The 27,228-nt window shown below is 40.0% G+C and overlaps 1 protein-coding gene across 1 annotated transcript in view; it reads right to left on the bottom strand.

Annotated features, from left to right (window-relative positions):
• LOC121443683 (sodium/hydrogen exchanger 7) overlaps window positions 1-27,228 on the bottom strand; it is a 157,572-nt gene that overhangs the window by 72,089 nt on the left and 58,255 nt on the right. The window contains exons 4-12 of the mRNA XM_041645485.1: window positions 26,404-26,480; window positions 20,956-21,068; window positions 9,727-9,832; window positions 8,687-8,828; window positions 6,026-6,131; window positions 5,791-5,879; window positions 5,587-5,700; window positions 2,499-2,610; window positions 1,687-1,840 (exon numbers count right to left, since the gene is read on the bottom strand). Of these exons, the coding sequence (XP_041501419.1) occupies window positions 1,687-1,840; window positions 2,499-2,610; window positions 5,587-5,700; window positions 5,791-5,879; window positions 6,026-6,131; window positions 8,687-8,828; window positions 9,727-9,832; window positions 20,956-21,068; window positions 26,404-26,480 (1,013 nt within the window). The remainder of the gene's footprint in view (window positions 1-1,686; window positions 1,841-2,498; window positions 2,611-5,586; window positions 5,701-5,790; window positions 5,880-6,025; window positions 6,132-8,686; window positions 8,829-9,726; window positions 9,833-20,955; window positions 21,069-26,403; window positions 26,481-27,228) is intronic.

The raw sequence follows: 27,228 nt of genomic DNA, 5'->3' as shown, positions 1-27,228 counted from the left end.
TGAAGTCTCTTCACAGGAATAGAAACCCTAAGACAGTCTGGGGGGCGGGGGAGACATACCAAAATGGATGGATATGGCATTTTCTATGTAACTTTCATCTGTTATATAGCCCCATGACATCTTTTGTGTGTAGTCTGTAGCTTTGTCTAACAAATAACAGAGGGATGTTGACCTGAGTTTGATTTTTTTATTTTCCCTTAATTCTCCCGACTCTACTTCCCAAGCATTAGAATTGCAGCCTATAGTTCGTGATCCTAGAGAAACTAAATAATAAGGTGAACCCAAAGAAAAACATATATTTATCCTCCTGGAAATTGGAAGTAGACAAGATCGCCAGGCAAAAGTTGGGAACATGGGGTGGGGGTGGGATGAGGGAAGGGGAGAGGGGGAGAGAGAACGGACAAGGGGAGGATTGGGGAGAGCTTGGGGGAGTGGGATGGTTGAGATGGAGGAAGGGTGGATATAGGAGCAGGGAAGAAGATATCTACATTAAAAGAGCCATTTTAGGGTTGGCAAGAGACTTGGCTCTTGAGGGGTTCCCAGGTATCCACGGGGATGTCCTCAGCTAGGTCCTTGGGCAGCATCAGAGGAGAGGGAACCTGAACTGGCCTTGTCCCATAGCCACACTGATGAGTATCTTGAATATCATCATAGAACCTTCATCTGGCAATGGATGGAGATAGAGACAGAGACCCATATTGGAGCACTGAACTGAGCTCCCAGGGTCCAGTTGAAGAGCAGAAGGAGAGAGAACATGAGCAAGGAAGTCAGGACTGTGAGGGGTGCACCCACCCACTGAGACGGTGGGGCTGATCTAATGGGAGCTCACCAAGGCCAGCTGGATTGGGGCTGAACGAGCATGGGCTAAAACTGGACTCTCTGAATGTGGCTGACAATGGGGGCTGACTGAGAAGCCAATGATAATGGCACTGGGATTTGATTCTACTGCATGTACTGGCTTTGTGGGAGCCTAGTCTGTTTGGATGCTCACCTTCCTGGACCTGGGTGGAAGGGGGAGGACCTTGGACTTCCCACAGGGCAGGGTGCCCTGACTGCTCTTCAGACTGGAGAGGGCAGAGGGGGGAGGGGGAGGGAAATGGGAGGAGGGGAGGAGGTGGAAATTTTTAATTAAAAAAAAAGCTCAAAAAAGAAAAGAAAAGCCGGGCGGTGGTGGCGCACGCCTTTAATCCCAGCACTCGGGAGGCAGAGGCAGGCGGATCTCTGTGAGTTCGAGGCCAGCCTGGTCTACAAGAGCTAGTTCCAGGACAGGAATCAAAGGCTACGGAGAAACCCTGTCTCGAAAATTCAAAAAAGAAAAGAAAATGTCATCTCCTTTTTGCACGGAAGCAAGAAAAGGCACTGCATACAAAATCCTAAGAAAGCAAAACTCTACTTGCCTCTTTTGGCTGCTGGCTAAGGAGCCAGCTCATCCTAGTTTCTGTGTGTACTGATAATCCTATTTTCGATTGTTTTTTTAGAATTCAATGACAATTTTGTATCCTGAAAAATCCCAATACTCTAAATTTTAATTTAAAAAAATCTAAAACACCTCCTCCCCACACACATTGCTTAAACCAAAAGAAGGAAAATCTTTCACAAGCACAGCCTGCACAGCACCTTGAGCTTTCTCAAGAATTATGACAACTGACACATTTGGACGCAAAATTGGCTTGGTTTCAAACTGACCTTATATTGAGCCATGACAGCATTGGCGTGGTGCCTCCACCGATGACCCATACAGTGAAGAAGACAATGAGCAGCGTGGTTGTGAACATCATCTGGCGGGCATAGGATGTCGTGTCACGGATGGCAAGTGCAAATGCCATTGCTCCCCTCAGGCCTATGGGACCAAACAGGAAGATCTTCTGGTGATGTGGGAACCTGGTGATAATTCTTCAGAATGCACTGCCACTGTGGGAATAATAGAACCCTAGCCATATGCTTTGGGAGCCCAGCTGCTTAAGCCAGGTAGAAGCACCTTAAAGGTGTATGGTTTTCTTCCCTTTGAAGCTGGCTTGCACAGAATTCCCAGCATAAGAAGAAAAACAGCAGCACTTTGTATGGCAGAATACTAACCGCTCTTATTATTTAAATGAATCTTCTCCTAATGACCGGAAAGGAAAAGAAGCTTGCATAATAACAAGCTCTAAGTCTTCTATCCGAATACCACGCAGTCAACAGAAATGTTGCCTGACTATGAATGTGTGGAACTGGACATTTATGGAAAGCAGGGCAGTATTTTTCTTCGTAAAGGAAGGGGTAGCACACGGAAGAGTAGAAAGATAGGTTGATGTGTAACAGGATCTTGAGACAGGGTCTCATTTAGCCCAATATGCAGTCAAGCATGACCTTGAGCTTCTGATCCTTCTGCCTCCCCCTTTCTTAGTCTGGAATTCCAGACGTGTGCTTTAAAGCCAAGTTGTTTATATTTTAGTCATATTATCATTGTTTGCTAAATAAAATTTATTTTCTTTATATATTATATAAATATATTTTACCTGAAAACATCATCATGTGTTGAAAATTCCAACCAATCTTGTGCCTTCTGCCCAGGTTGAGGAAGAAGGAGAGAGGGTAGATATGCGCAGCTCTGCCCAGGAAGATGGCAACCTGACCACCAGGCGAGGTTAAGGAGCCCACACGTTTCCAGAACGGCACTTCAAATACTCTGGTTGAGCACAGAACTTTAGCAGTGCTGTGATGTAGGGCTGCCCAAAGAAGTCAGAATGCCTGGACTGCCCATCGCAAATCTCTCAGCAACAAAATGGCAGTCATTTGGTCAACTTTCCCACTTCTTGGTTCATTATACAGCTTATCAACACATGGTTGTACCTTTTGAACTGAACTGAACTGGTTCAATTGACAGGCTTGCCAATTTCTCTAAAACTAACTCCAGAAGTAATCTAAAGTAGCATAAGATTGAGAACTGGACAAGGCACATACTATGCTGGGTTCTACTAGAGGGAAAGAGCCAGCAAGTTTCATTCGCAAGAAAACATTAGGGACTTCAATGCCTAGGGAGCACACAAAAATAGATGTGAGGAACCCTCAAGTAGTCTTACCACAAAGAGACATTCACTCACACAAATGAACTCAGAGAAAGTTTCTGGTATGCAGCTTAAATGACCTTTGGGGATGTTAGAAGTAGAAAAGGATGAATGTGAACAGCAAAGAGTGCAGAGAAACCAGTCATCCTTTCCTTGCTAAGTTTAAACAGCACCCAACAGAGAGAGCTGCACAATCCCCTGGTCAGAGAAGGAAACACAAGCAGGAACCAGCAAATAGAGAGTTTCCGCCAAGCAATGCACCAGCTGCAAGAGCCACAGCTGTTTCAGACAGAAACGAGAGCCAAACTAGCTTCCTCCAGGGTAAAGTGTAAACTGTTTTCCTGCTTTTTTGTGTTTGGTTTTGTTTTTAACAAAGGGAAACGGGTAAAGCATATTCTATCTCAGAGGTGAAGGAAGAATCCTCAAGTGGTCAGCAGCCTTTAGGATTTCCAGAGGATGTGGCTCACCCAGCCAACAGGCCCTGTTCTATAAACAAGGCCTTCCCCCACTATCTCTTCCACTATGACGTGCAGGAAATACAAATCAGAGCAACAAGCTAAGTCTGAGTGAAGAAAAACTAATCTAACAGATTCTAAGCTGTTCCTCTAGTGTGAAGCCATTACGAAGATCCTAAACTAGGGTGCCAGCACTGTCACTCTCGAGCAGTCAAGAAGGGACAGCCCCCACATTCTTGCACATGAAATGAAAATCCCAGAGGAAAAAAAATACTCTTTGAAGACAACATTTAAGAGTTAAGGAATCCCAGGAGGCCTAAAAAAAGGCAGAAAAAGAAGAGAAGAGAAGAGAAGAGAAGAGAAGAGAAGAGAAGAGAAGAGAAGAGAAGAGAAGAGAAGAGAAGAGAGAGAAGAGAAGAGAGAGAAGAGAAGAGAAGAGAAGAGAAGAGAAGAGAAGAGAAGAGAAGAGAAGAGAAGAGAAGAGAAGAGAAGAGAAGAGAAGAGAAAGAGCAAATGTCCAACAATCTTGAAATCCAGGGCCAGAAAAGCTTACTTTAATGAAAACAATAGTATCTAAAATCAAGTGAGCCAAACCCTTGGCCACTGAGCCATTGCTAGGTACTCAACATCCGCCCTTTTTGTTTTTTGTTTCTCTTTTTTTTTATTTTTATTTTTTGGTTGTACTATCCTTTTTTATTTTTTAAAAAAGAAAACAAACTATCTTTTTTCATTTTACATATGAATCCCAGTTCCCACTTCCTCCCCTCCTCCCATTCCCTCTACCTGTCCCCCAAACCCCCATTCACTCCTCAGAGAGGGTAAGTCATATTGCTTTGGGGAAGGTCCAAGGCCCTCCCTACTATATCAAGGCTGAGCAAGGTATACATCCAAAGAGAATGAGTTCCCAAAAAGCCAGTACCAGCAGTAGGGACAAATCCTGGTGCTACTGACAGTGGTCCCTCAGTCTGCCCCAGCCATGCAACTGTCAACCACATTCAGAGGGTCTAGTTTGGTCCTATGCTGGTTCCTTCCCTGTCTGCCTGGAGTTGATGAACTCCCATTAGCTCAGGTAGACTGTTTCAGTGGGTGAACCCATCATGGTCTTGACCTCTTTGCTCATATTCTCACTCTTCCCACTCTTTAACCGGACTTTGGGAGCTTAGCCCAGTGCTCCACTGTGGGTCTCTGCCTCTGTTTCCATCAATTACTGGATGAAGGTTCTATGGTGATATTTAAGATACTCATCAGTCTGACTGCAGGGCAAGGCCAGTTCAGGCATCCTCTCCACTACTGCTTAGATTCTTAGCTGGGGTCATCCTTGTGGATTCCTGGGAATTTCTCTAGTGCCAGGTTTCTTGCTAGCCCCAAAGTGGCTCCCTCAATCAAAATATCTCTTTCCTTGCTCTCATCTCTGCCTTTCCTCTATCTCGACTATCCTGTTCTCTCAAGTAACATCCGTCCTTTCTAAGTCAAGCATCCAAAGTGTCCCCTCTCTAAACACTGTATTCTCAACAGCCAAAGTCAAAGAACTACATATTTTATTTTGTCTTTTCTTCTCTTTTCTCCTTCCTCTTTCCCTCTAATCTTATCAATTATTTTTATCTGTTCTTTTTTCTCCTCTCTCCCTCTTTGCAAACCAAAGGAGTCTCTCGGAGAATAATCCACAGGAGCAGGGCAGCTTGGGTGAGGGCAGCAGGGGGGTAGAGCTAGCCAAGTGGGACTATGCAGCCCACAGCAAGAGGATTAGTCACTAAAATCAGGGAACTAACTGCCTGGGTTACATTAACGTGGCAATGACATGTTAAAAATAATTGTGGGGACTGACAGGGTTATTGACTTTTAGATCTACTCGGGACAGAGCTCTACAAAACAAATGATAGCCTGTCAAGCACTAAATTAGAACAGAAAAATATCCAGACTTGAAATGAAATACATTCTGCTTTAAGAATTCCCCCCAAGTATCCTGAAGTAGAACTGACCCGCTTATCCATTCAAAACAGAGATGGTAATCCAATGATTGTTCTTAGTGGTTATACAGAGGTCACCTCTCTGTCTACAATGTGGAATAAATGAGAAAAGGATACAAAAGCACCAATGATGAAAATGGGGCTGAAAACATGCTTCTGGAAGGTGAACAGTGCTAGGCCCATATAGGAGAAGATGAAGTTCTCCGCCAGAAAGTGTAACACCTCAAAAAGCTGCATGAAGAAGGAAAGAGGAGGCCATGAACTCTGCAGTCCTCCTGCTGTGCTACCTGGCAGTCCATCAGGCTCAAGGGTCTCTCTTACCTGCTTGCTTCGACTTCTTGATTCTACTGACAGATTGTTGTATGTATAATGAGCCTGTGTAATCCCACAGAAAAGGACAGCTACAACACCTGTCAAAAGAGTTGCTAAAAATCAGTGAGAAAGAAGAAGCAAGGAAAAAATTGAACTGACAAGACAATTTACAGCAGGTGAGCCACACAGCCTACCTCCCCTCTTCCTCTCTTACAGGCTCTGCTGAGACCAGCAGTAAACCTACCTGTAAATCCACAGGCTTCAGCCAAAAGAAACGTGCTCCAGGACATCAGGAAAAAGAGCGCTGTCTCCAGCAGGGGGAAGCAGTGCAGCTTAGTAAACTTGGTCACGTCAGCACCAGGTTAAGGACAGCAGCTCTGGGCATGGGCAGCAGGGACACTTGAAGTCCCCATTCTTTTAGCCCTCTCAAAGGGCCACCCATCCCCTACACCTCCTTGGAGGGAGTTTTATCTCTCTTCTTTAAATGTTACAGTGTCGGGATGGAACTTAGGAGCCCTGAACATGCTAGGCTGGTTCTCGACCACTCTGCCATACACACTTTGTTAGTTCTTTTTTCTTTCTTCCTTTTCCTCTCTCCCCCCACCCCTGATAGGGTTTCTTTAATTAGCCTTGGCTAGCCTGGAACTCACAATGTAGAGCAGGCTGGCCTCAAACTCAGAGATCTACCAGCCTCTACCTCCCAAGTGCTGGGATTAAAGGTATGCGCCACCACACACAGCTCAATTTTACTTCTTTCTTTAAATTATTTATTTTTATTGTATGTACATTAGTGTTCTGATTGCATGTACATCTGTATGAGGGTGTCAGAAACCCTGGAAATGGGATTACAGACAGAGTTGAGCTGCCATATGGGTGCTGGAAATTGAACCCAGGTTCTCAGAAGAGCAGTCAGTGCTCTTAACTGCTGAGCCATCTCTCCAGTCCTGAGCTCAATTTTCAAGTAACAAAATTTTAAAAATATCAGCTTTCCAAGGGCTGGTGGTGTAGCTGAATGGTAAGCACTTGCCTAGCATGTTTGCAGTCCTGGGTTTGATCACCCCACCACCATACAAAATAAAAGAAACTTTACAGTAGAATACAGGTTACCAGAGTCAGAGCTGGAGTGCAGAGTTGTTGTTGAATTGGTACAGAGTTTCTGTCTGAGATGAGAAATAGCATTCTGGAAACAGGCAGTAGGAAGGGATAATCAACACTGTGAATGTATTTAAAAACTTAAAATGTGTATTTAATAACTTAAAATGGTGTGTGTGTGTGTGTGTGTGTGTGTGTGTGTGTGTGTGTGTGTGTGTGTGTGTAAGAGGGGGGACACTTGCCTGCTAAGCAAGCAAGTGAAGGTCAGAGGACAATCCGTAGGGAGTAGTTTCTTCTACCATGTGGGTTCCAGGAATCAAGCTCAAGTCATCAGGCTTGGTGGAAAAACTCCTTACCTGTTGAGTCATTTTGTTGGTTCCTGTACTTACTTTAAACTGTGTACTGAGGCAAATTTTATTATATATTACCATGATTTTAAAAATTAATGATATAAGGAATGCAAAACAATTGAGTTGCATGCTTTAAATGGGTGAACTCTATAGGAAATGAAGTACTATGATTCTAAGAATAAATTTCTGGCTGCAGGCTTGACTCACAGGTTAGTTCTCTCATAGGACTGGGAAGGCCTTAGGCAGATCTGGGAAGACAGGCTCTTAAGGCTCTAATTTCCATGATTAAGGCCTGACCCATGTATGGGACAGAAAAAAAAAAAAGAAATCTATAATTCCTGGAACAGCAATGAAGTCCTGAGGTCTCCTTTTGAGAACAAAGGGAATCTTCCTCCTATCACAACCATTCAACATAGAAGCCATCAACATAGAAACAACTCACAAACAAGCTCACTGAGCAATTAAGCCTTCAGTACCAGGGCCTTTAAACAAAGCTAGCTTGATGTGTGTTTTATAACAAAGTAGCTGCTAGCTACTCTCAACATTTAAAATGTAGTTAGGCATAGCCGCGATTTTGCAAAGAGCAAAGGATACATATCTCAAAGACTAAAATAAAAAATCTCACTAATAATTTTCCATATTATCTATACTGGTTACACATAACATGGATGTGGTTTGTATTACATTCATTAGTAATGCCAATCAAAGAGAGGACTGTGATGGAGGTTTCAGCACATATGTAGAGGGACTGCAAGCTCTTTCCATGGTTTTCTCTTTATGTTTGGTTATTTTAAACTAAATATCATACTACCCTTTGTCATGGAAGACACAGTGGAAAGTTCAATAATTCTCACCAATTACTCTGGGTTAGTTATGGCTACCTTAATGTTCATAGTCCCTAAATAGCAGAAGCTAAAGTCCAGCCTGACCAGTGGTCACTGACTGCAAGCCTCCTCTGGGTTCCTCAGTCTCTTCATCCCCTATGATTAGTGTTCCAACTGGGTTATAAGGAAGGGAGAGAAGAAGCAAAGGTAAGGACAAAGCAAAATCTAGAGTTGAATTCCCCATCTTTATTTAGTATATCTTATGTTTCATTGATGGTATTTCCTTCTTTCACACTCTTGGGAAAAATTGCTTTACTTATTCTTTAACAATTTCATGCATGCTAGCAATGTATTCTGATCATATGTACCCCAACTCCCTACATCCCACTTCAGATGCCTCAACATATCCCCACCCCCATTTTCAATACCTCTTCTTTTGTAATTCTAAAGTCTTTTTCTCAGATTATTACTTAGGGGCCCAATCACTGTGCCTGACCCAGATGAGGAAGTACCACATCTCAGGAGAACAATCAATTTAAGATTCTGAGCTGAAAGGAGGAACTGAGAACTTTCTCTTTGCAAACACAATATCATGTATGTGTAGCCAGGCAGGGACCAAAACTTTTTTTAAAAGGATATTAAAGCAGTCACAACACCAGTTACAGCTCCCATCGTAAAAGAGCCACTAAATATACCTAGAAAAATGCCAACTGACTTAAAAAAGGCAGCAGCATCAAAAGCGTGGGTATTTAGTCCTGCTGGCTGATAGGCAACAATAGACCTGGAGTTTAAAAACAAAGAGAGAGAAAGTTTTGTTTTTGTTTTTATTTTTGAAAAGATGACCACACTGGTTTTACATCATGACACACTAAACAGTCCAGACCCTCCTTCACTATTTCACCTTCTGTGGTTTTAGTTACCTGAGGTCAACCTCAAACTAAAAACATGAACTAGAAAAATCCAGAAATAAACTCTTTATAAGTTCTAAATTATATAATGTTCTCAACAGCATGAGGAAATCTCCAACCATTCAGCTGGATCCTATCCATGACATGAATCACTACTTTCACTAATATAGCCACGTGCTATATGCTAACTGACTATTAGTCCATTAGAAACCCTTGAGGTTATCAGACTATAGCATTTATGTTCAAACAACCTTTATTTTACTTAATAACGTTTCCAACGAGAAAAAGTAGTGTTGCTGAAAATTTGGATCTGCCAAAGAGAAGTCATAAAATATTTATTACGTTAGTGAAAAGTTCAATAATATTTTGAAAGAGTAAGTTTGTTGCATAATTTTATTACAACTGAAACATTGTTTTAATTGTTCTACTTTAATATTAGTTATTGCTAACTTTCTACTTGTCTAATTTATATACTGAACTTTATTATTATAGATATGTATTTGTATGTATGTGAAAATGATCAACAGGGCTCAGTATGGTTTCAAGCATCCACAAGGGGTCTTAAACTATCCCCGAGGGATAAGGAGACTCACTGGAACTGAAAATAACAACAAACATGGAGTCTAACAAGCACTGCCCAGAGCAACTACATTTAATTTAAGCTGCAGCCACCATGCTATGCTGGCACCAGCATCCTGAATGCTGCTAAGGGACAAAGCCAGAAACATTATCCTACCCCCACCCCACCTCCCTCCAGAACCAGTTACTTACGAGGACAGTACAATGGCAACAGCATCATTCAGGACACTCTCTCCAAACAGAAGAGCATAAAGATCCACATCTGCATGCAGTTCATTAAAGATTGCCAACACAGTCACTGAAATAGAGGCCCAAAGCATAGAAGTTAGTTTGGGCTTCTGCCGTCAAACTAGAGATTGCAGGTTTACAGAGGCTATTTGTCTATTAGATGGTACAAGGTGGCCAGTAATAGTCTGTCTAGTAAATGACAAAAGGGAAAATGGTAAGCTTCTAATGATGAGGTTTGATGTGATCATTGAGTCTGATGACCCCTGCACCTAAGTACACTGCTGTCTGCGCCAAAGTACACAGCCCTAATACCGCCAACATACTGAAAATACCTTGTATAGAAATTGGGGGGTGGCGGGGTAGAGGCACTTATGTAATTTGTCTCTTTGTGGGTTGGCAATTTTTTGAAGATAGAAATCCTTTTTTTTTTTTTAACCTTAGTACTCCCAGAACTCAGCACAAAGTCAGGGTGTAGAATAGACTGATAAAGGCTTTCTCCATGACAAATCACCTGTAATTATACTTGTTAGGGAATAAATAACTAAGAAAGGGTCTTTTATGTAGCCCAGGCTGTCGTAGAACTTACAACCCTCCTGCCTCAGTCCCCTGAACGTTGAGATTACAGACATGCACTGCCATGCCCGGGCCATAATTACACTTCTCCCAGTTTTCACATTTCTGAAGCATTTAAAAACCAATGATTCTCTGGATCAATATCTGAAACTTTTAACCTCCACATTCCTTTATATTCTAAGATCTGTGCTCCTAATACTGATATTTATTGAATACAGCATAAAATTAGTATTTGTGCATTTTAAATAATAACTTTTCTATACTAACATGAAATATTTTAATAAAAACTACACTTTCTGAAATAAAAATCTGGAAAGAAAAAGGGAATCCCTTTAAACTCTTGGATTACCAGATGTTTCTCACAGCTGTTTCTATATCTAAGGGACAGATAATAACACTATGTTCTTGTGCAGCCTCTGGAAGACTCCACTGTACATGTGGGAAAGATGAGAATAAAAAGACAAATAAGGTACGGCTGTTATTATGAAATCAGTTTTAACCTGATGGGCCCCTTGAAAGGGTTTTGGGGAACCCCAAGTATTCTCAATTCATACACACTGAGACTTACTGCTAGAACATGGTTTCTCAACTTCAGCCTTACTCGTATTTGGGACCAGATAATTGCTTTGCTGTGGGGGTTGACCTGCGTACCATATCCCTGGCCTTTATCTGCAGAAGATGATAGAGAAAGACACATGCATCCAGCTTACCTCCACAAGGCAATGGAAGTGCCACTGAAACCCAAAGTAATATAGTAGAAAGATTAAGAAGGTCCTAGGTGCTCCCAGCTAGGAGAGAACTCATGGTATCAGGCCACAGGTGGGATTCAAGATAAACATCTAATTTTGTTTAAGCTTGCATCAGCCAGGTTTTCTGGTATTTGTAGCCAAAAGTACTACTACTTAGAGAAATAGAACACCAAACCAAACGCTTAGTTCAGTGAGTAATTAGAAGAAAGTCAGTTTGCTTACCAATCCAAGAATTTGCCAGCCCCCTTCATAAACATGTGTCCCATCCCAATCTCAAGCCCCCTTCACTCAAAAATAACCATTGTGTGAATTTTACAGTGACTTTCCCCTTTTCTTTATAGTTTAATAACCCAAACACAGACTGTCTGAAACTACCATTTTAAAGAAAATGGACTTTAAACTAACCTCTTTCTCTCTGCTAGGTTCCTCCTTGATCCCCTTCTGTGAGCTCTTTTCTCAAGGTGCCTTATGATTTAGTTCTTCGGTTCTTCCAAGCTCTTTTGTAATGCCTATTACTTTCTGTTAGGGAGGATTTTTGAGACAGGGTTTCTCTGTGTAGCTCTGGCTGTCCTGAAACTCACTCTGTAGACCAGGCTGGCCTCGAACTCACAGAGATCCACCTGCCTCTGCTTCCTGAGTCATGGGATTAAAGGTATGCACCATTATCGCCTGGCTAGTAGTAGTAGTAATAATAATAATAATAATAATAATAATAATAATAATAATAATAATATATCTATATATATAGATATATTATCTATAATAATAAAGATAGGATCTCACTATATAGATTGACCTTGAACTCATAGAAAACTACTTGCCTCTGTCTCCCAAGTACTGGGATAGAAGCTACACCAAGTTGTCCATCACTCTCTTAATTCACCTTAGCATCTTTTGGAATCAGAAGAAAGTTGCATCCGTTAGGATGGAGTCATATTTTCATAGTCTAACCTCATTACTGTAGTTTTCTTATTCAAGGGGTTAACTTCATTTTTCCTTAGGTTTACATGCCATTCAACCTCAACTTGACAGTGTTGCTTATATTTAATGAAGGTGTGGCAAGGTTGGTGTATGGGTTCCTTTTTCTGATGCAGTGTAATGAATGAGAATGACCTCCATAGGCTCGTGTATTTAAATACTTGGGATCCAGATGGTGGTTTGGGGGAGGCTATGGAACCTTTAGCAGGTGGAACCTTGCTGGAAATACATCACTGGGGCAGCAAACTTTGAAGGTTTGCAGGCTTGTTCCACTTCTCCCCTCCCCCCAACTTCCTGGGTGCACATGCAAATATAAAAGAAAGAAAATGCAATTATCCAGCTTCCTGCTCCTGCTACCATGCCATGCATTTCCAACATCAACAGACTCTGTCACTCTAGGATCATACACGAAAATAAACTCTGTCTTCCTTATTTTACCGTTGGCTATGGAATTTTCTCACAGCAGCTACAAACAACTAATAAATATGACCCTTTCCCCAATACTTTCTGAAATCCACTGATTCCAGCATTTTCCATCCCACCCCAACTAGAATTCAATCTGTCTTCCTCTTTAAGTGACCTGTCAATCAAACTCAATAGCCCCAGCAGTTCCTCTTTGGGGAATGGGTCAATTCTTCCAGAAATATCTTTCGTGGGCATTTATTTTTATAAAAAATATTATTAGTGGGCTGGAGAGATGGCTCAGTGGTTAAGAGCATTGCCTGCTCTTACAAAGGTCCTGAGTTCAATTCCCAGCAACCACATGGTGGCTCACAACCATCTGTAAAGAGGTCTGGCGCCCTCTTCTGGCCTTCAGGCATACAGACAGAATATTGTATACATAATAAATAAATAAATATTTAAAAAAAGATATTATTAGTTATGTACAGTGTCACACGCCTTTAATCCCAGCACTCAAGAGGCAGAGGCAGGCGGACCTCAGTGGGCTAGAGACCAGCCTGGTCTACACAATGGGTTTCAGGCTGGCCAAGACTACATAGTAAGGCTCAATCTCAAAAAATTGTTACTGTGTGTCACACATATGTGTGGAGGTTGTAATACAATTTTATGAAGTCAGTTCTCTCTCCCCACCTTTACAAGGATTCCAGGTTTGGAACTCAATTTACCAAACTTGTACAAGAATCTTTATTCACTGCACCATCTGATGGTCATTTTCTGTGAGTTTCTAAGAGCCCTCATAACCCAGATCACTCGCACAGCCTCTGGCCTACTTCAGTTTCCTTATCCTCATCAGCAAATCTGAACACTGGATGTCCCTATCAGCTTCAAGTGTCACCATACAGGCTAACAGTATTTGTGCTCAGTGGGGACTCTTACTTTAGTGTGTAAATATTGGAGGGAAATTTCTGGCTTTCATAGCACTCAAAATGATCAGCACCCCTTCTTTTCCTCTGCAGAGGTGCTATTTTTATATCCAAGCCTCACTGTTTCTACTGCAATAGTCTGCTATTTCCTTTATGGGTTTTTTTCTTTTGCTGTCCTGTTTTCTGTATTTTTGTTAGGGACTAAAGGACATCTCGAAGTAACATTCCCTCCAACATGCTTTCCTTTTCAAAACTTCTAATTCATTTACAAAAGATAAACACCTAATTTGGATTTGAAGAATAACAGAATAACCTCTTTATCATGACATAAACTAGTAGGAACAGGCTACATGCCTGCCAGCAATGCTTCTTAGAGGACATATTCTTACAACACTGATGCTATCTCAAGACACAAAGTCAACTTCTCCCATTTGGCCTGACGCGACAGCTTACACAACATGGAAACCATTAGGGATAAGACTTTTTAAAAAGCTGTGTTCCATATAATTTATTACATGAATTACATTTATGGCCTCCTCATGCAAAACTTTGACTCTAGTAGTTTACTAGTATATACTATAAGAATTGCCTTTTTAAAAAAAATCCAGCTGCTGGAGAAAATTTAACAATGATAATCACAAATGCTGATGATTTACCATAAAACAGATAACCATGTTAAGCATTTTTTAATTTAATTCAGTTCATATAAAACCTTATGAGGCAGCTAATATTACCATTTAAGGGTAAGAAAACAAAACTCTGCAATGCACGGGCTTCTCTATACTTCATTAATGAAATCCACCAAATCTCAGTTACGTCATCTGTCCACTGTAGACTGCTGTGCGGGGGGCTCTATCCACATCAGCTACATTGAGGATTCAGGGACTCAGCACCGATGGAAGCAAATAAAAATGACCAGTATCTAGAGTTGGCAGTCTAGGAGCAGGAGATCCTGGGCATCAGACTCTATCAATCAGAAAGGGTCTTAGAAGGAAACAAATGGCACACTCAAACAGCAAACTAAGAAGAGCTTTAGATGGTGATGTATTCCTTTAATCCCAGCACTCTGGGAGGCAGGGGCAGGCAGAGCTCTGTGAGTTCAAAGCCAACCTGGTCTAAAGAGGGAGTTCCAGGACAGCCAGGACTGTTACACAGAGAAACCTTGTCTGGAAAAAACAAGAATTAAAAAAAAAAGCTTTATAAAGAGGTCATTTATAAAAATGTAGGAAGAGTGCAGGAAAACAGAAGGGAGAAGACAGTGCTTGAGGCCAGAACCAGGGAACTTACAGCCATAGGTCTGAAGGCTCAAGAGCAAGGAGTAGTTAAAAGAACCTGGAGTTGTAGGGACTGGGTTCCTTGATAGGAGCTGTTACTTCTGATGAAGAGGTACAACTGGTCTGAAAGATTCCTATACCTCCATCCTCCTTCCAGTGGCTTCACTATAGACAAATCCGAGAAATCAGAAAGCAAAGGAACCTTTGACATGTTCCATATAAGCCAGCTTCTAGGGCTGAGGGAGAGGAAAGGGCAGCAGGTAGTTGTGAAGGGGCAGCAGAAGACACGCAACAACCATCAACTGTTGAAGAATTCAGCACACAGCAAAGGCCAAAGAGTTGGTGGACTGGTTACTTTTCTCCTACCTGTGACTTGAAAAGCACAACTTAGGGGAGGAAAGGTTTATTCTGGCCCATGGTTTGATCAATATAGTCTGTCGTGCTGGGAAGGAATGTTACCAAGAGCATGAGTTGGCTAATCATACTGTGTTTATAATCAGGAAGCAAAGAGAGATGAATGCTCGTGTTAGCTGATTTTGTCTCTTTTCAATGGAGTAATGCCACCCACACTCAGGGCATGTCTTAACCCTCCATTAATCTACTCTGGAAACACCCTTATAGGCATACTCAAAGGTATTCTTTATTAATGCCCTAGTGTTTCTTAAACCAATCAGTGAGTAGTTAAAAATAACTATCATATTTGACAAAGTGGAGGATTATATTACATAACTTCAAAAAGCCTTTTTGACTTTTAAACATAGCTTGCCTAAAATGTTATAGTTCCCAATAGTAAAAACAAAGCACAGTTAATTGCTCATGACAATGAAAGCATGTCTAATACCATAACAACGGACAGTTACCTAGATCTGGTATGAATCTTAACTCCTCTTTATTCCTGCTGTCATCTTAGAAAGCAAGTCAGGAACTTTGTGCTACAAGTCTATGCCAGACAACAGTGAGGAAATATCCACAGTAGATGGCAGCATCCAAAAGAGAATGATGTAGGGATAGCAGGCTGGGAAAGGGATTTGCCCTTTTTTTGGATGTAATTTGAATGTCCCGTAAACTTTCACATAAAATGGGTTGGTCCTCTAGGAAGCAGCATTAGGTGATGCTGAGGAACTCTGAGAGAAGGGACTTCAATTACTGTTCTGGGGGACCCTAGTTTCTCACCATTTCTGAGCTCTTGGCTTGAGATATTACCACCTACTTAAGCATATACCTCCACCATCGCCATCCTACACACTTATCAGATGGCCAAACCATTGTGGAATACCTGATTTTCAACCTAAACCTCCCAAAGTGAGGTTTCTTAAGTGGTGGTGGTGCATGCTTTTAGTCCCAGCACTCAGGAGGCAGAGGCAGGCAGATCTCTGAGTTGGAGGCCAGCCGGGTCTATAAAGCAAGTTTGGGATAGCCTGGGCTATACAGAGAAGCCCTGTCTCAAAAACAAACAAACAAACAACAAAACAAAACAAAATGAACAAAGAAAAATCATTTCTCCTTCTTTAAGTTACTGTCTCCAACATTTTCCTGTAGTGATGCAAAGCAACTAATACAGTATGCAACAGACTATCCCCCCACTGCAAGACCCTTTACAGATCACAGAATAGCTGGCACACACAGGAAGAAGAAAAGCATCTTAAGAACCTGATCTGTTCATTCAATTGACTTTTCTTGAACACATCACTTGTTTATGAAATATCACTTGTATAGTCAATATTTGTGAATGTTCACTATAAAGTACCCATATCTCTATGTACAAAATAGACTTAATTCCAAGAGCTATAAAGAGAAATAGCTGGGCCGTGGTAGTACATTCCTTTAATCCCAGCACTCGGGAGGCAGAGGCAGTGGATCTCTGTGAGTTCGAGGCCAGCCTAGTCCACAAGATCTAGTTCCAGGACTAGCTTCACAGCTATTGAGAAATCCTGTCTCAAAAAAAGAGGTCTAGGAAGAGTGACCAGGTAGGTGGCACACTGGAAACATCTCAAAAGGTAACAACTGAGTGGTACACCTAGAGAATTAGTTTTGGACAACTAATTTGGATCAGAGATTTTAAAATCTGCTATGCTGATGGACTCTGAGGGGTACATAAGAAACAGGATTAAAATGGAGGGTAACAGGGTTAGTTAGTAGTATATCTCAATGGGCGAGACACTTGCCCAGTGTGCTCAGAGTTTGATTCTCGGCAACTCCCTCCATACATGCGTGTACACACAAATTAAGACTGGGGGAAGCCAGGTCATTGTGTGACACGCCCTTAATCCCAGCACTCGGGAGGCAGAGGCAGGCGGATCTCTGGGAGTTCAAGGCTAGCCTGGTCTACGAGAGCTAGTTCCAGGACAGGCTCCAAAGCTACAGAGAAACCCTGTCTCGAAGTGGGGAAAAGACTAGGAGAATCATTTCGTACTGAGTCACAAGAAGAAATAGCACTCATTTTCTACCGATATACTAGAAGATGGAATCCTATATTCCCTTTCCTCAATGACAGATCAATCTAAATTGGCCCTTTTTTTGTTGATTTTTTGAGACAGGGTTTCTCTGTGGCTTTGGAGCCTGTCCTGGAACTAACTCTTGTAGACCAGGCTGGTCTTGAACTCACAGAGATCCGCCTGCCTCTGCCTCCCGAGTGCTGGGATTAAAGGCGTGTGCCACCACTGCCCAGCCCTAAAATGGCCTTCTAAAAAGATGAAATATGGATCCCATGATAGCAATCACAAGTGGAGAGGGCTGTAACCCCTCATATATGGTGACATTTTCAATGAGAAAACCAAAGATTGATATGTTGAGTCAGGTACAGTATAATCAGGGATAAGAAGCTTATATTTTCCTGCCAGTCAATACCACTCCATACTAAAATTGGTGTTTGATGACTTAGGAACAAAAAGCCAATCTGATCTAGTCATCCCCTTAAAACCAACTTCTTGCTCTATCGGCTATAATCATCAGTTGGGCATTTATCAAAAGAGTGGTTACAGTTGTAAATATGTGTATTTTGCTGCTCAAAACCATCTCAGTGGCTTTCTTGAGAAAGAACCATTCTCAGGACTATCAAAAAGCTTCAGTCTCCAAGACTTCGCAAACAGATCCCCAAATTTAATCATTAAGCAAACAGCTAGATGTGCTAGCTCACACCTGTAATCCCAGCATTAAGAAGGTCGAGGCAGTACTGAAGTCAGTCTGTGCTATACAAGTGAGTTCTAAGCCATCCTGGGCTACAGTGAGAGACCCTGTCTCCAAAAGCAAACAATCAAACAAGTGCAGCTGGTCTAGTTCCCTTTATGCCCACCAACACTGACTTCTATTCTGCCCTCCACATTCCCACTTAGTTACTTGCTTTCAGTTGAGGGGTTTTTTTCCTTTTTTTGTTTTGTTTTTTTTCTTTTTATTCTCTGTGCAACACTTCCGGCCATCCTAGAACTTGCTCTATAGACAAAGCTGGCCTCAAACTCAGCGATCTGCCTGCTCCGCTTGTCTCCTGAGTACTGGGATTAAAGGCGAACACCACCACCACCACTGGCTCTGTTAAGTTTTAAAATCACTAATTTTGGAATTCACACAACCAAACCATATTATTGTAATTTATTCACCCCCATACTAGTTTCATGCAGGTAATATCTCTCACACGGAGGTCACAATAATAGCAGAAGACAAAGTATTAACTTCAAGGGCATTTTTGTTCATACCGCCAAGTCTTCACTTGGGCCTATGCAGGTGATATTAGCACTACCATTTTCTGAACATGTGTCCCATGAAGATTGATTATACATGTGTTTAGATCACTGATTACTTCACCTCCAGCCACGTTTCCCCGTGTCTTAAATCACCCTGCTGCTTTATCTCTACACAGCCCCTCTCCTAGCCTCAGGGAAGAGGATTGAGACTTGCTTCTGTCACCTCCACCCTCAGCTGTCCAGTAAATAACCTGTTTTGTAAAATGTAGAGGTTAAGGGATTGACTGGCTTCACTATTGGTGGTGGTGGTGGTGGTTTAGCAGCATCCTCTAACTCTGGGCTCAAGTTTTCCAACAGCAGATTTTTAGGAGGCTAGTAAAACATTTCAAATAGCCTACATTTGAAAAGCTAGCCATTCAAAAAGCAGTTAGTTAATGTACCAATATCTAACAAGTTTAAACATCCAATTTTCTAGAACTTTTATTTACATGGAACTCTTACTATACCAATCTTCAGAGGCCAAATTAAAATGATATGCTTTCTGTTATTTTATAGCATATCAAATAAAAGTAATACTTTCTTTCCATTATTTTATAACATAGCACAAATGCATTATAAGGGAATAAACTGTTACTTAGGTGATCTGGAAATATAGGCCTTTTATCCAATTAAGTGAAGCAATACTAATAGTTCAGAAAACAATATCTGTAATCTTTACCACACTCACCTCATATTACTTGGTGATGGTACTAATAAGATGATAATGATAAAGTTACACACAAATATAAATAGTGATATATGTTCAGACACTGTAAACACCCTTCTCGGGCTTATGAAGAATCTATTTCTCAACAGATTCTTCTCTGAACACAGTCACAGACAGCTTAACATTTAAATAAAGTTACCTTTCGGGGTGGTTTTTAGAAGCATGTTTGAGGAGTGAGGATCTATTATTTATCTTTTAAACAAACATGAAGAAAGCAGAACTCTCTGCCTGGGTCTGATGTGCACAGAGGCCAACATAATCACCAAACATTATGCTCAGTGCTTTATATGCAGGGCTGCATTTCATTCTCACAAGAGCCTTAGAAACAGGAACCACTACTTCTACTTTATAATGAGATTGCCAATGGAATAAGGGACAGTGGGCCCAAGACAGCTGATCAGTGACTGGCCCAGTGAAAGTTTAACACAAAGGCCAAGACTGCACAATCTCACCCTTTCACAAACTAAGTTCCTCAAGCAGTCAATCCTTCAATACCTATTTAGAGAGTCTATGATAATATGTGGTGGTAAAAAAAAAACTTATTGAATTTAGAACAGTGAGATTCAACTATACAACTGTCTAGCACCATGCTATTCAATAGGGCAAGGCCAGTTCGGGCCTCCTCTCCTCTATTGCTTAGGGTCTTAGGCGGGGTCATCCTTGTGGATTCCCAGAAATCGTTTGTTTTCTTTTAAAAAAAATAAAAATAAAGGATTATTACTATTCAGAATGTTAGAGAGTATTTTACACATGCATGCTTCTGCACATCTAAGCAAGAACAGAAACATCAAGATTTTTATACCTCCATTGTTAGGACTAGACCAACCCTTTCTCTGTAATTTATTTCTAAGATGTATAGTCAGTCAATCCTCATTATGTGAAGAGAATCAGTTCCAGGAACTTCTTCACAGAGATACCAAAATCTATAAATGGTGAAGTCCCTTATATAAAATGATAAGTGTATATAAAACCTATGTGTACCCTGTTGCATTTGAAAGTCTAGCTAAACTGGCTGTAATAGTTAATTCAAGGTAAATACTATGTAAGTAGTTGTTATACTGTATTGCTTAGGGAATAAGACAAGAAAAGAACTCTCCTACACTTTCAGTACATGTGCAATTGGTTTTTTTATTTTTGAGACTGCAACTTAATTACAACACCTCCCCCTTCCTTTTCCTCATTCCAAATATCCATCCCTACTCTCCTTCAAATTCATGGTCTCTGTTTTCACAGCCCTGAAATCGTACATACAAGTAACATTATATGAACCCAGAAGATTATATTTAGGAATATATATATATGTGTGAATACATATATTCATGCGGATTTTTTTAAAGCTACATCTGAATCCAGACATGGAAAACACAGTTGTAAGAGCTGACGTTAGAGAAATTAATAGCTGATACTTTGGGAAACTTTAAAAATTTATGTGTATGGGTATTTTCCCTGCAACTGGGGCTACAGATGGTTGTGAGCCACCATGTGAATACTGGGAATCAAACCTGGGTCCTCTATGCAAGCAGCAAGTGCTTTTAACCACTGAGTCATCTCTCCAGCCCCTACTCTGCTTTATATATTCTAACTTGGAGTCAAGCTATCTTGTTTGTTTTTGAGGTACAGGAGAGAAGGTCTATAAATTAATTCCATTTCTTTTTTCTGATGTCTTGAGACAGAGTAGCTTTGGAGTCTGTCCTGGAACTAGGTCTGTAGACCAGATCTAACTACCATTCACTTCCTCCATCATCTCTTGATGCCACAGTCTCTCCACTGTAAAAAAGTCAATAACTGCTCTTAACTTTACAAGATTTACATAATATAGTAACACAATGATCAAGTCAAATGTCAAATTACCTGGGTCAGTGGCAGAGATAATTGCTCCAAAAAAGAGACAATCCGTGTAGTAAAATTTATCAGTGAGCTGGCCCACAATCTTCATGAGTTTCACCACCCCATACATAAGATTTCTGTAGGATGAGAGGTAAACAGTGTCAGGGGAACATTTTGCTGACATATAAACAGTAATAGAGTGATATTAGAACATTGCACATTAAGGGAGATTCAGGAAAGCATGGGCAGTTTCTATGGTTGGGCACTTACCAGGAACATAGGCAAATAGAACTTTGACACCAAACAATGGTTTATAGTTATTATCTTGCAGAAGTATCTAAATACTTTTTTTGTTATTGTTGCTTTTTTGTGCATGCATGGGGGTGGGGCACTGAGAGAAAGTCTCCAGTAGACTAATCTAGCCTTGACTTGCTACCTCATAGCAGAGGATGACCTTCAACTTTTGATCCACTCAAGGATGGCCCTGAACTTCTGATTCTCTTGCCTCTGCCTTTCAAGTGCTATAATTACAGATATAACCCACCACCACCCAAAGCTTTGTGCATTTTAGGTAAACTGCACTAACTGAATTACATCCCAATCCCTGAATATTTCACTCTTAAAAGTTGTTCTCATTAACAACTATATCATCTGTGAGGTATGATCTTTGATGAGTCATGAAGTTAAAAGATCTTAAGCAACTGGGTGATAGAGGAGAATAGAAGGTAGAGCCTCAAATAATGTATAATAAATGACTACAATGTAGACTTATAAGATAGTATAGCTCAAGTCATAAAAACTAAGGGGCTGGGTGAAGCTAGAGAGACTGATATTACTAATATCTCCATCAAGAAGTAGTGCAAAGAAGATAAAGACACAACCCTCTTGAAATGTCCTAGTAGATCACCAGTGTCCCCACTGATATATCTGGCCTCTTGTTCTCTTTGGGTGAGGCAGGCTAGCTATAGCCCCTCTCATATTGGGCAGAATGTGAGATGTTCTAACAGGGATCACCAAGTTCAATATTTCAGTTTGGCTGGAGCAAACTTCCTACATGGCAGATTATAATCGGAAAGAGTAATGAGTATTGAAAAATAACCTATCATGTATTACACATGTGTGTATGTATCTGTGTGCATGTACCAATAATAACAGCAAATGCAAGGTTTAAAAGAATAAAAATAACATAGAATTAACTCCATGTACACTAAGACCAAGGCCAACCATTTAATAAGATGTGTGATAGTAAAGACAATGTCACTGTCTTCCCTTATGTCTTTAGTGACTACAACAGTGGACTGGCTAGTGGTGAAAGAATTGCTTGCACTGTAGACTGGAATCCTTATGAGAAGAATTAACTAGAACTTAATGCTTGCCTAGTGTGTGCCCAGGTGTTGCTCCAATCAGTTCAACTTCAGTCCATGACCACTCCATAGAACAGATATGATTTGTTCTTCGCTGCTTATCAAAGGTTTTCACGTTCATACCTTTCAAAGATTTCTTAAAAGTAGACTTTCTTCTCCATTCCTTTTTAGTAAAAACCTACACCTACATGGTACATTTCTGTCTGCCAGCCTTACCACCATCTTGCTTCCCATCATCATTAATGTATGCCAGAGAACCTGTGTCCTTCAGTGATCTGTCACCCCATTAAGGAGATACTTCAAGACCATCCTTTTAAAGAATAAACTAGAAGGTCCTTGCCTTTTATCACCAGTTTTCCAACTAATTTTTTGTTAAAGTCCTTATTACAGTTAGATTTGCTTGTACATTTTTAAAAATATCACCTTTCTATTCTAAGATTCCATCGAAACTACCAAATGGCATTTAGTCATTAAATCTCTTGAGACAGTTTCTCATCCACTGCTTGTTTTTGACGATCTTGGCAATTCTGAACACTACTGGACAGAAAGTTTGCAGGGTACCCTCCAGTTGAGATTTGTCTGCCTTTTTTTCCAGATAAAGCTGATGTGTTTGGGGTAAATGATCAGGGAGGCGAAGCGCCCTTCTTCCTACAAATCTCAAGGATATACAATAACAACAATACAAATCTCAAGGATACACAGTAGCAACAATACAAATCTCAAGGATATACAATAACAACAATACAAATCTCAAGGACATACAATAACAACAATACAAATCTCAAGGATACACAGTAGCAACAATACAAATCTCAAGGATACACAATAACAACAATACAAATCTCAAGGATACACAATAACAACAATACAAATCTCAAGGATATACAATAACAACAATACAAATCTCAAGGACATACAATAACAACAATACAAATCTCAAGGATACACAATAACAACAATACAAATCTCAAGGATACACAATAACAACAATACAAATCTCAAGGACATACAATAACAACAATACAAATCTCAAGGATACACAGTAGCAACAATACAAATCTCAAGGATACACAATAACAACAATACAAATCTCAAGGATACACAATAACAACAATACAAATCTCAAGGATACACAATAACAACAATACAAATCTCAAGGACATACAATAACAACAATACAAATCTCAAGGATACACAGTAGCAACAATACAAATCTCAAGGATACACAATAACAACAATACAAATCTCAAGGATACACAATAACAACAATACAAATCTCAAGGATACACAATAACAACAATACAAATCTCAAGGATACACAATAACAACAATACAAATCTCAAGGATACACAGTAGCAACAATACAAATCTCAAGGATACACAATAACAACAATACAAATCTCAAGGATACACAATAACAACAATACAAATCTCAAGGATACACAATAACAACAATACAAATCTCAAGGATACACAATAACAACAATACAAATCTCAAGGATACACAATAACAACAATACAAATCTCAAGGATACACAATAACAACAATACAAATCTCAAGGATACACAATAACAACAATACAAATCTCAAGGATATACAATAACAACAATACAAATCTCAAGGATACACAATAACAACAATACAAATCTCAAGGATACACAATAACAACAATACAAATCTCAAGGATATACAATAACAACAATACAAATCTCAAGGATACACAATAACAACAATACAAATCTCAAGGATACACAATAACAACAATACAAATCTCAAGGATACACAATAACAACAATACAAATCTCAAGGATACACAATAACAACAATACAAATCTCAAGGATATACAATAACAACAATACAAATCTCAAGGATACACAATAACAACAACACAAATCTCAAGGATATACAATAACAACAATACAAATCTCAAGGATACACAATAACAACAATACAAATCTCAAGGATACACAATAACAACAATACAAATCTCAAGGATACACAATAACAACAATACAAATCTCAAGGATACACAATAACAACAATACAAATCTCAAGGATACACAATAACAACAATACAAATCTCAAGGATACACAATAACAACAAGGCTTGCAGTGTCTGCCATGCTCTCTATTTTCCCTACTTTCTGTAGCATCCTCATCAGAAGAAGCCACAACATGCAGCCCACACTCAAAGCTAGCTTGGAATGAAGAGGTGGGGATAGGGGGACTAGTTGAAGGGAATATATCTATAACACTTAACTACAATTTGGCATGTGAAATGTCTCTTCTTGTTTATTTCTTCATTAAATTATCTCTCTATGTATAGACACAGGAATATTTATTTTATATTCTGTATGATAATCTAATTGAAAGTTATTTATTTTGTTGTGTTTCAGATACTTATGGGTTCTGGCTATGGTGAGAACTTCAGGTTAGCTTTTGAGTTCCTTTGACATGACTTGTATCTTTATGGTTGTCTGTCCTTTGAGCGTTAGCTTACTTTCTGTATTGAAAGATGCTCCAACAGCATTGGGCTGAGCTCCCAAAGTCCAGTTGAAGAGTGGGAGAAGTGAGAATATGAACAAAGAGGTCAAGACCATTATGGGGACACCCACTGAAACAGCTTACCTGAGCTAATAATGAAGCCTTCCAACTCCAACCTGACAGTGAGGGAACCAGCATAGGACCAAACTAGGTCCTCTGAATGTGGTTGACAGTTTTATGGCTGGGGCAGACTATGGGGCCACTGGCAGTGAGGCCAGGATTTATCCCTACTGTTTGTTCTGGCTTTTTGGAACCTATTCTCTCTGGAGGGATACCTTGCTCAGCCTAGATATAGTGGGGAGGACCCTGGTTCTGCCTCAAATCAATGTGCTACACTCTGTTGACTCCACGTGGGAAGCCTTACCCTCTCTGAGAGGTGAATGGGGAGTAGAATGAGGGGTGGGGGGAAGGTGGAAGGAGCAGGAGGAGGGGAAGGAGTGGGAAATGGATTTGGCATGTAAACTGAGAAAAGACAGATTTTTAAAAATAAATTAACAGAAAAAAAAGATGCTCCATCTTCATGTAAATTTCATGCTCCTGCCCTAGACTAAGAGACACTATGTTTTTATCATAGAATGCTACAAGAAATTATGATCTAGTAATTTAATTTTAATTTTTCTTAATTTTTTTGTTTTATTGAGCTATATATTTTCTCTACTCCCCTCCTCTCCTCTCTTCCTCCTGCCACACTTCTACCCTCCCCATGATCCCCATGCTCCCAATTTACTCAGGAGATCTTGTCTTTTTCTACTTCCCATGTAGATTAGATCCATGTATGTTTCTCTTAGGATCCTAATTATTGTCTAGGTTCTCTGGGATTGTGAACTGTAGGCTGTTTTTTTTTTTTTTGCTTTATGTCTAAAAGTATGAGTGAGTACATATTTGTCTTTCTGGATCTTGGTTCCCTTACTCAATATGATGTTTTCTAGATCCATCCATTTATCCACAAATTTCAAAATGTCATTTTTTTCTGCTGTGTAGTACTCCATTGTGTGATGTGCCACATTTTCCTTATCCATTCTTCGGTCGATGGGCATTTAGGTTGTTTCCAGGTTCTGGCAATTACAACAAATGCTGCTATAAACATAGTTGAGCACATGTCCTTGTGGCACGATTGAGCATCCTTTGGATATATACCCAAAATGGTATTGCTGGGTCTGAGGAAGGTTGTTTTCTAATTTTCTGAGAAATTGCCACACTGACATCCAATGGGGCTGTACCAGCTTGCATTCCCACCAGCAATGCAGGAATGTTCCCTTTACCCCACAACCTCTCCAGCGTAAGTTGTCATCAGTGTTTTTGATCTTGGCCATTCTTACAGGTGTAAGAGGGAATCTCAGAGTTGTTTTGATTTGTATTTCTCTGATGGTTAAGGATGTTGAGCATCTTAATTTAAATTTAACGTCCACATGCAGCTAACAACTACCATATTACACAGGATAATGCTCTATACTAATTTCCATCTTCATACAATATTAAAATACTGCTTTCTACACTATATTGATGAATCTCATTCCTTTGGGTACTATGTTAGACTGGTTATACCACAAAGGAAGACTTACCCAATAATGAAGCAGGAAACCGCTGTCCCAAAGAAGGCGTAGGCCAGAATTGATCCAAGATTTCTGAAAAAGTGTCTCTGAATAAAACAAAAAAATAGGAATTATAGTAATTATTGGTAGCAAGCCAAATAAAAAATCAAACATATAAGCAAAAACTTTACATTAAAAGCCTCTAAAACCTAATATGTCACACGGTTTATACATCTAGCAATATCAGGAGTCACTCCTAAATAATGCTATTCAGTCTTAAACAGCGTGGTTTTAAAATATCCTTTGCACTATTGATCACTAACCAAGTAACCAAGAACCTGATGAATTTCAGACAAAACAATTCAGGCTAAAAATAATGAACTGAATTGAGTGTTTATATATGTAAACCAATTTTTTTGACTGGACAAAAGCCATCTTATTTCACAGTTCTGCCAAGTACTCCCTACTTTAGTGGGATCTTAGAGGGTCATTAAAGATAAAAGTCTGAAACAAATAAATGAAAAAGTATCATCTGAGAAACTTTCTACTTAATTTGATGGCAGAAAGCAGACTCCGAAATATACGCTCATTGGACTCGAGATATCACCTTATATTCATCTGGTTTACTCTTTGGAGCCTGAAAAAGATGAACAACAGAGTTGGGAGTGGATAAATGAGAATGGTAATGAATTTGATTCAAGATAGCCATGTTTGCTATAGTAAAAACTTATAATCAATGTTAAGATGCAGTGATTATTCAGAAAGTTGCAAAATTACAATATCCCTCTGATGGGGTTCTGCATATTCAAAAGTTAGCTTCAAAATGAACACCACAAACACATATGCACACATGCT

The sequence above is a fragment of the Microtus oregoni genome, unplaced genomic scaffold, assembly GCF_018167655.1.
Source record: "Microtus oregoni isolate MIOR12 unplaced genomic scaffold, Mior012 000112F_000, whole genome shotgun sequence".
Lineage (NCBI taxonomy): Eukaryota > Metazoa > Chordata > Mammalia > Rodentia > Cricetidae > Microtus > Microtus oregoni.
The sequence above is the reverse complement of the archived record's forward strand: the minus strand, read 5'-3'. Positions and strand labels throughout refer to the sequence as shown.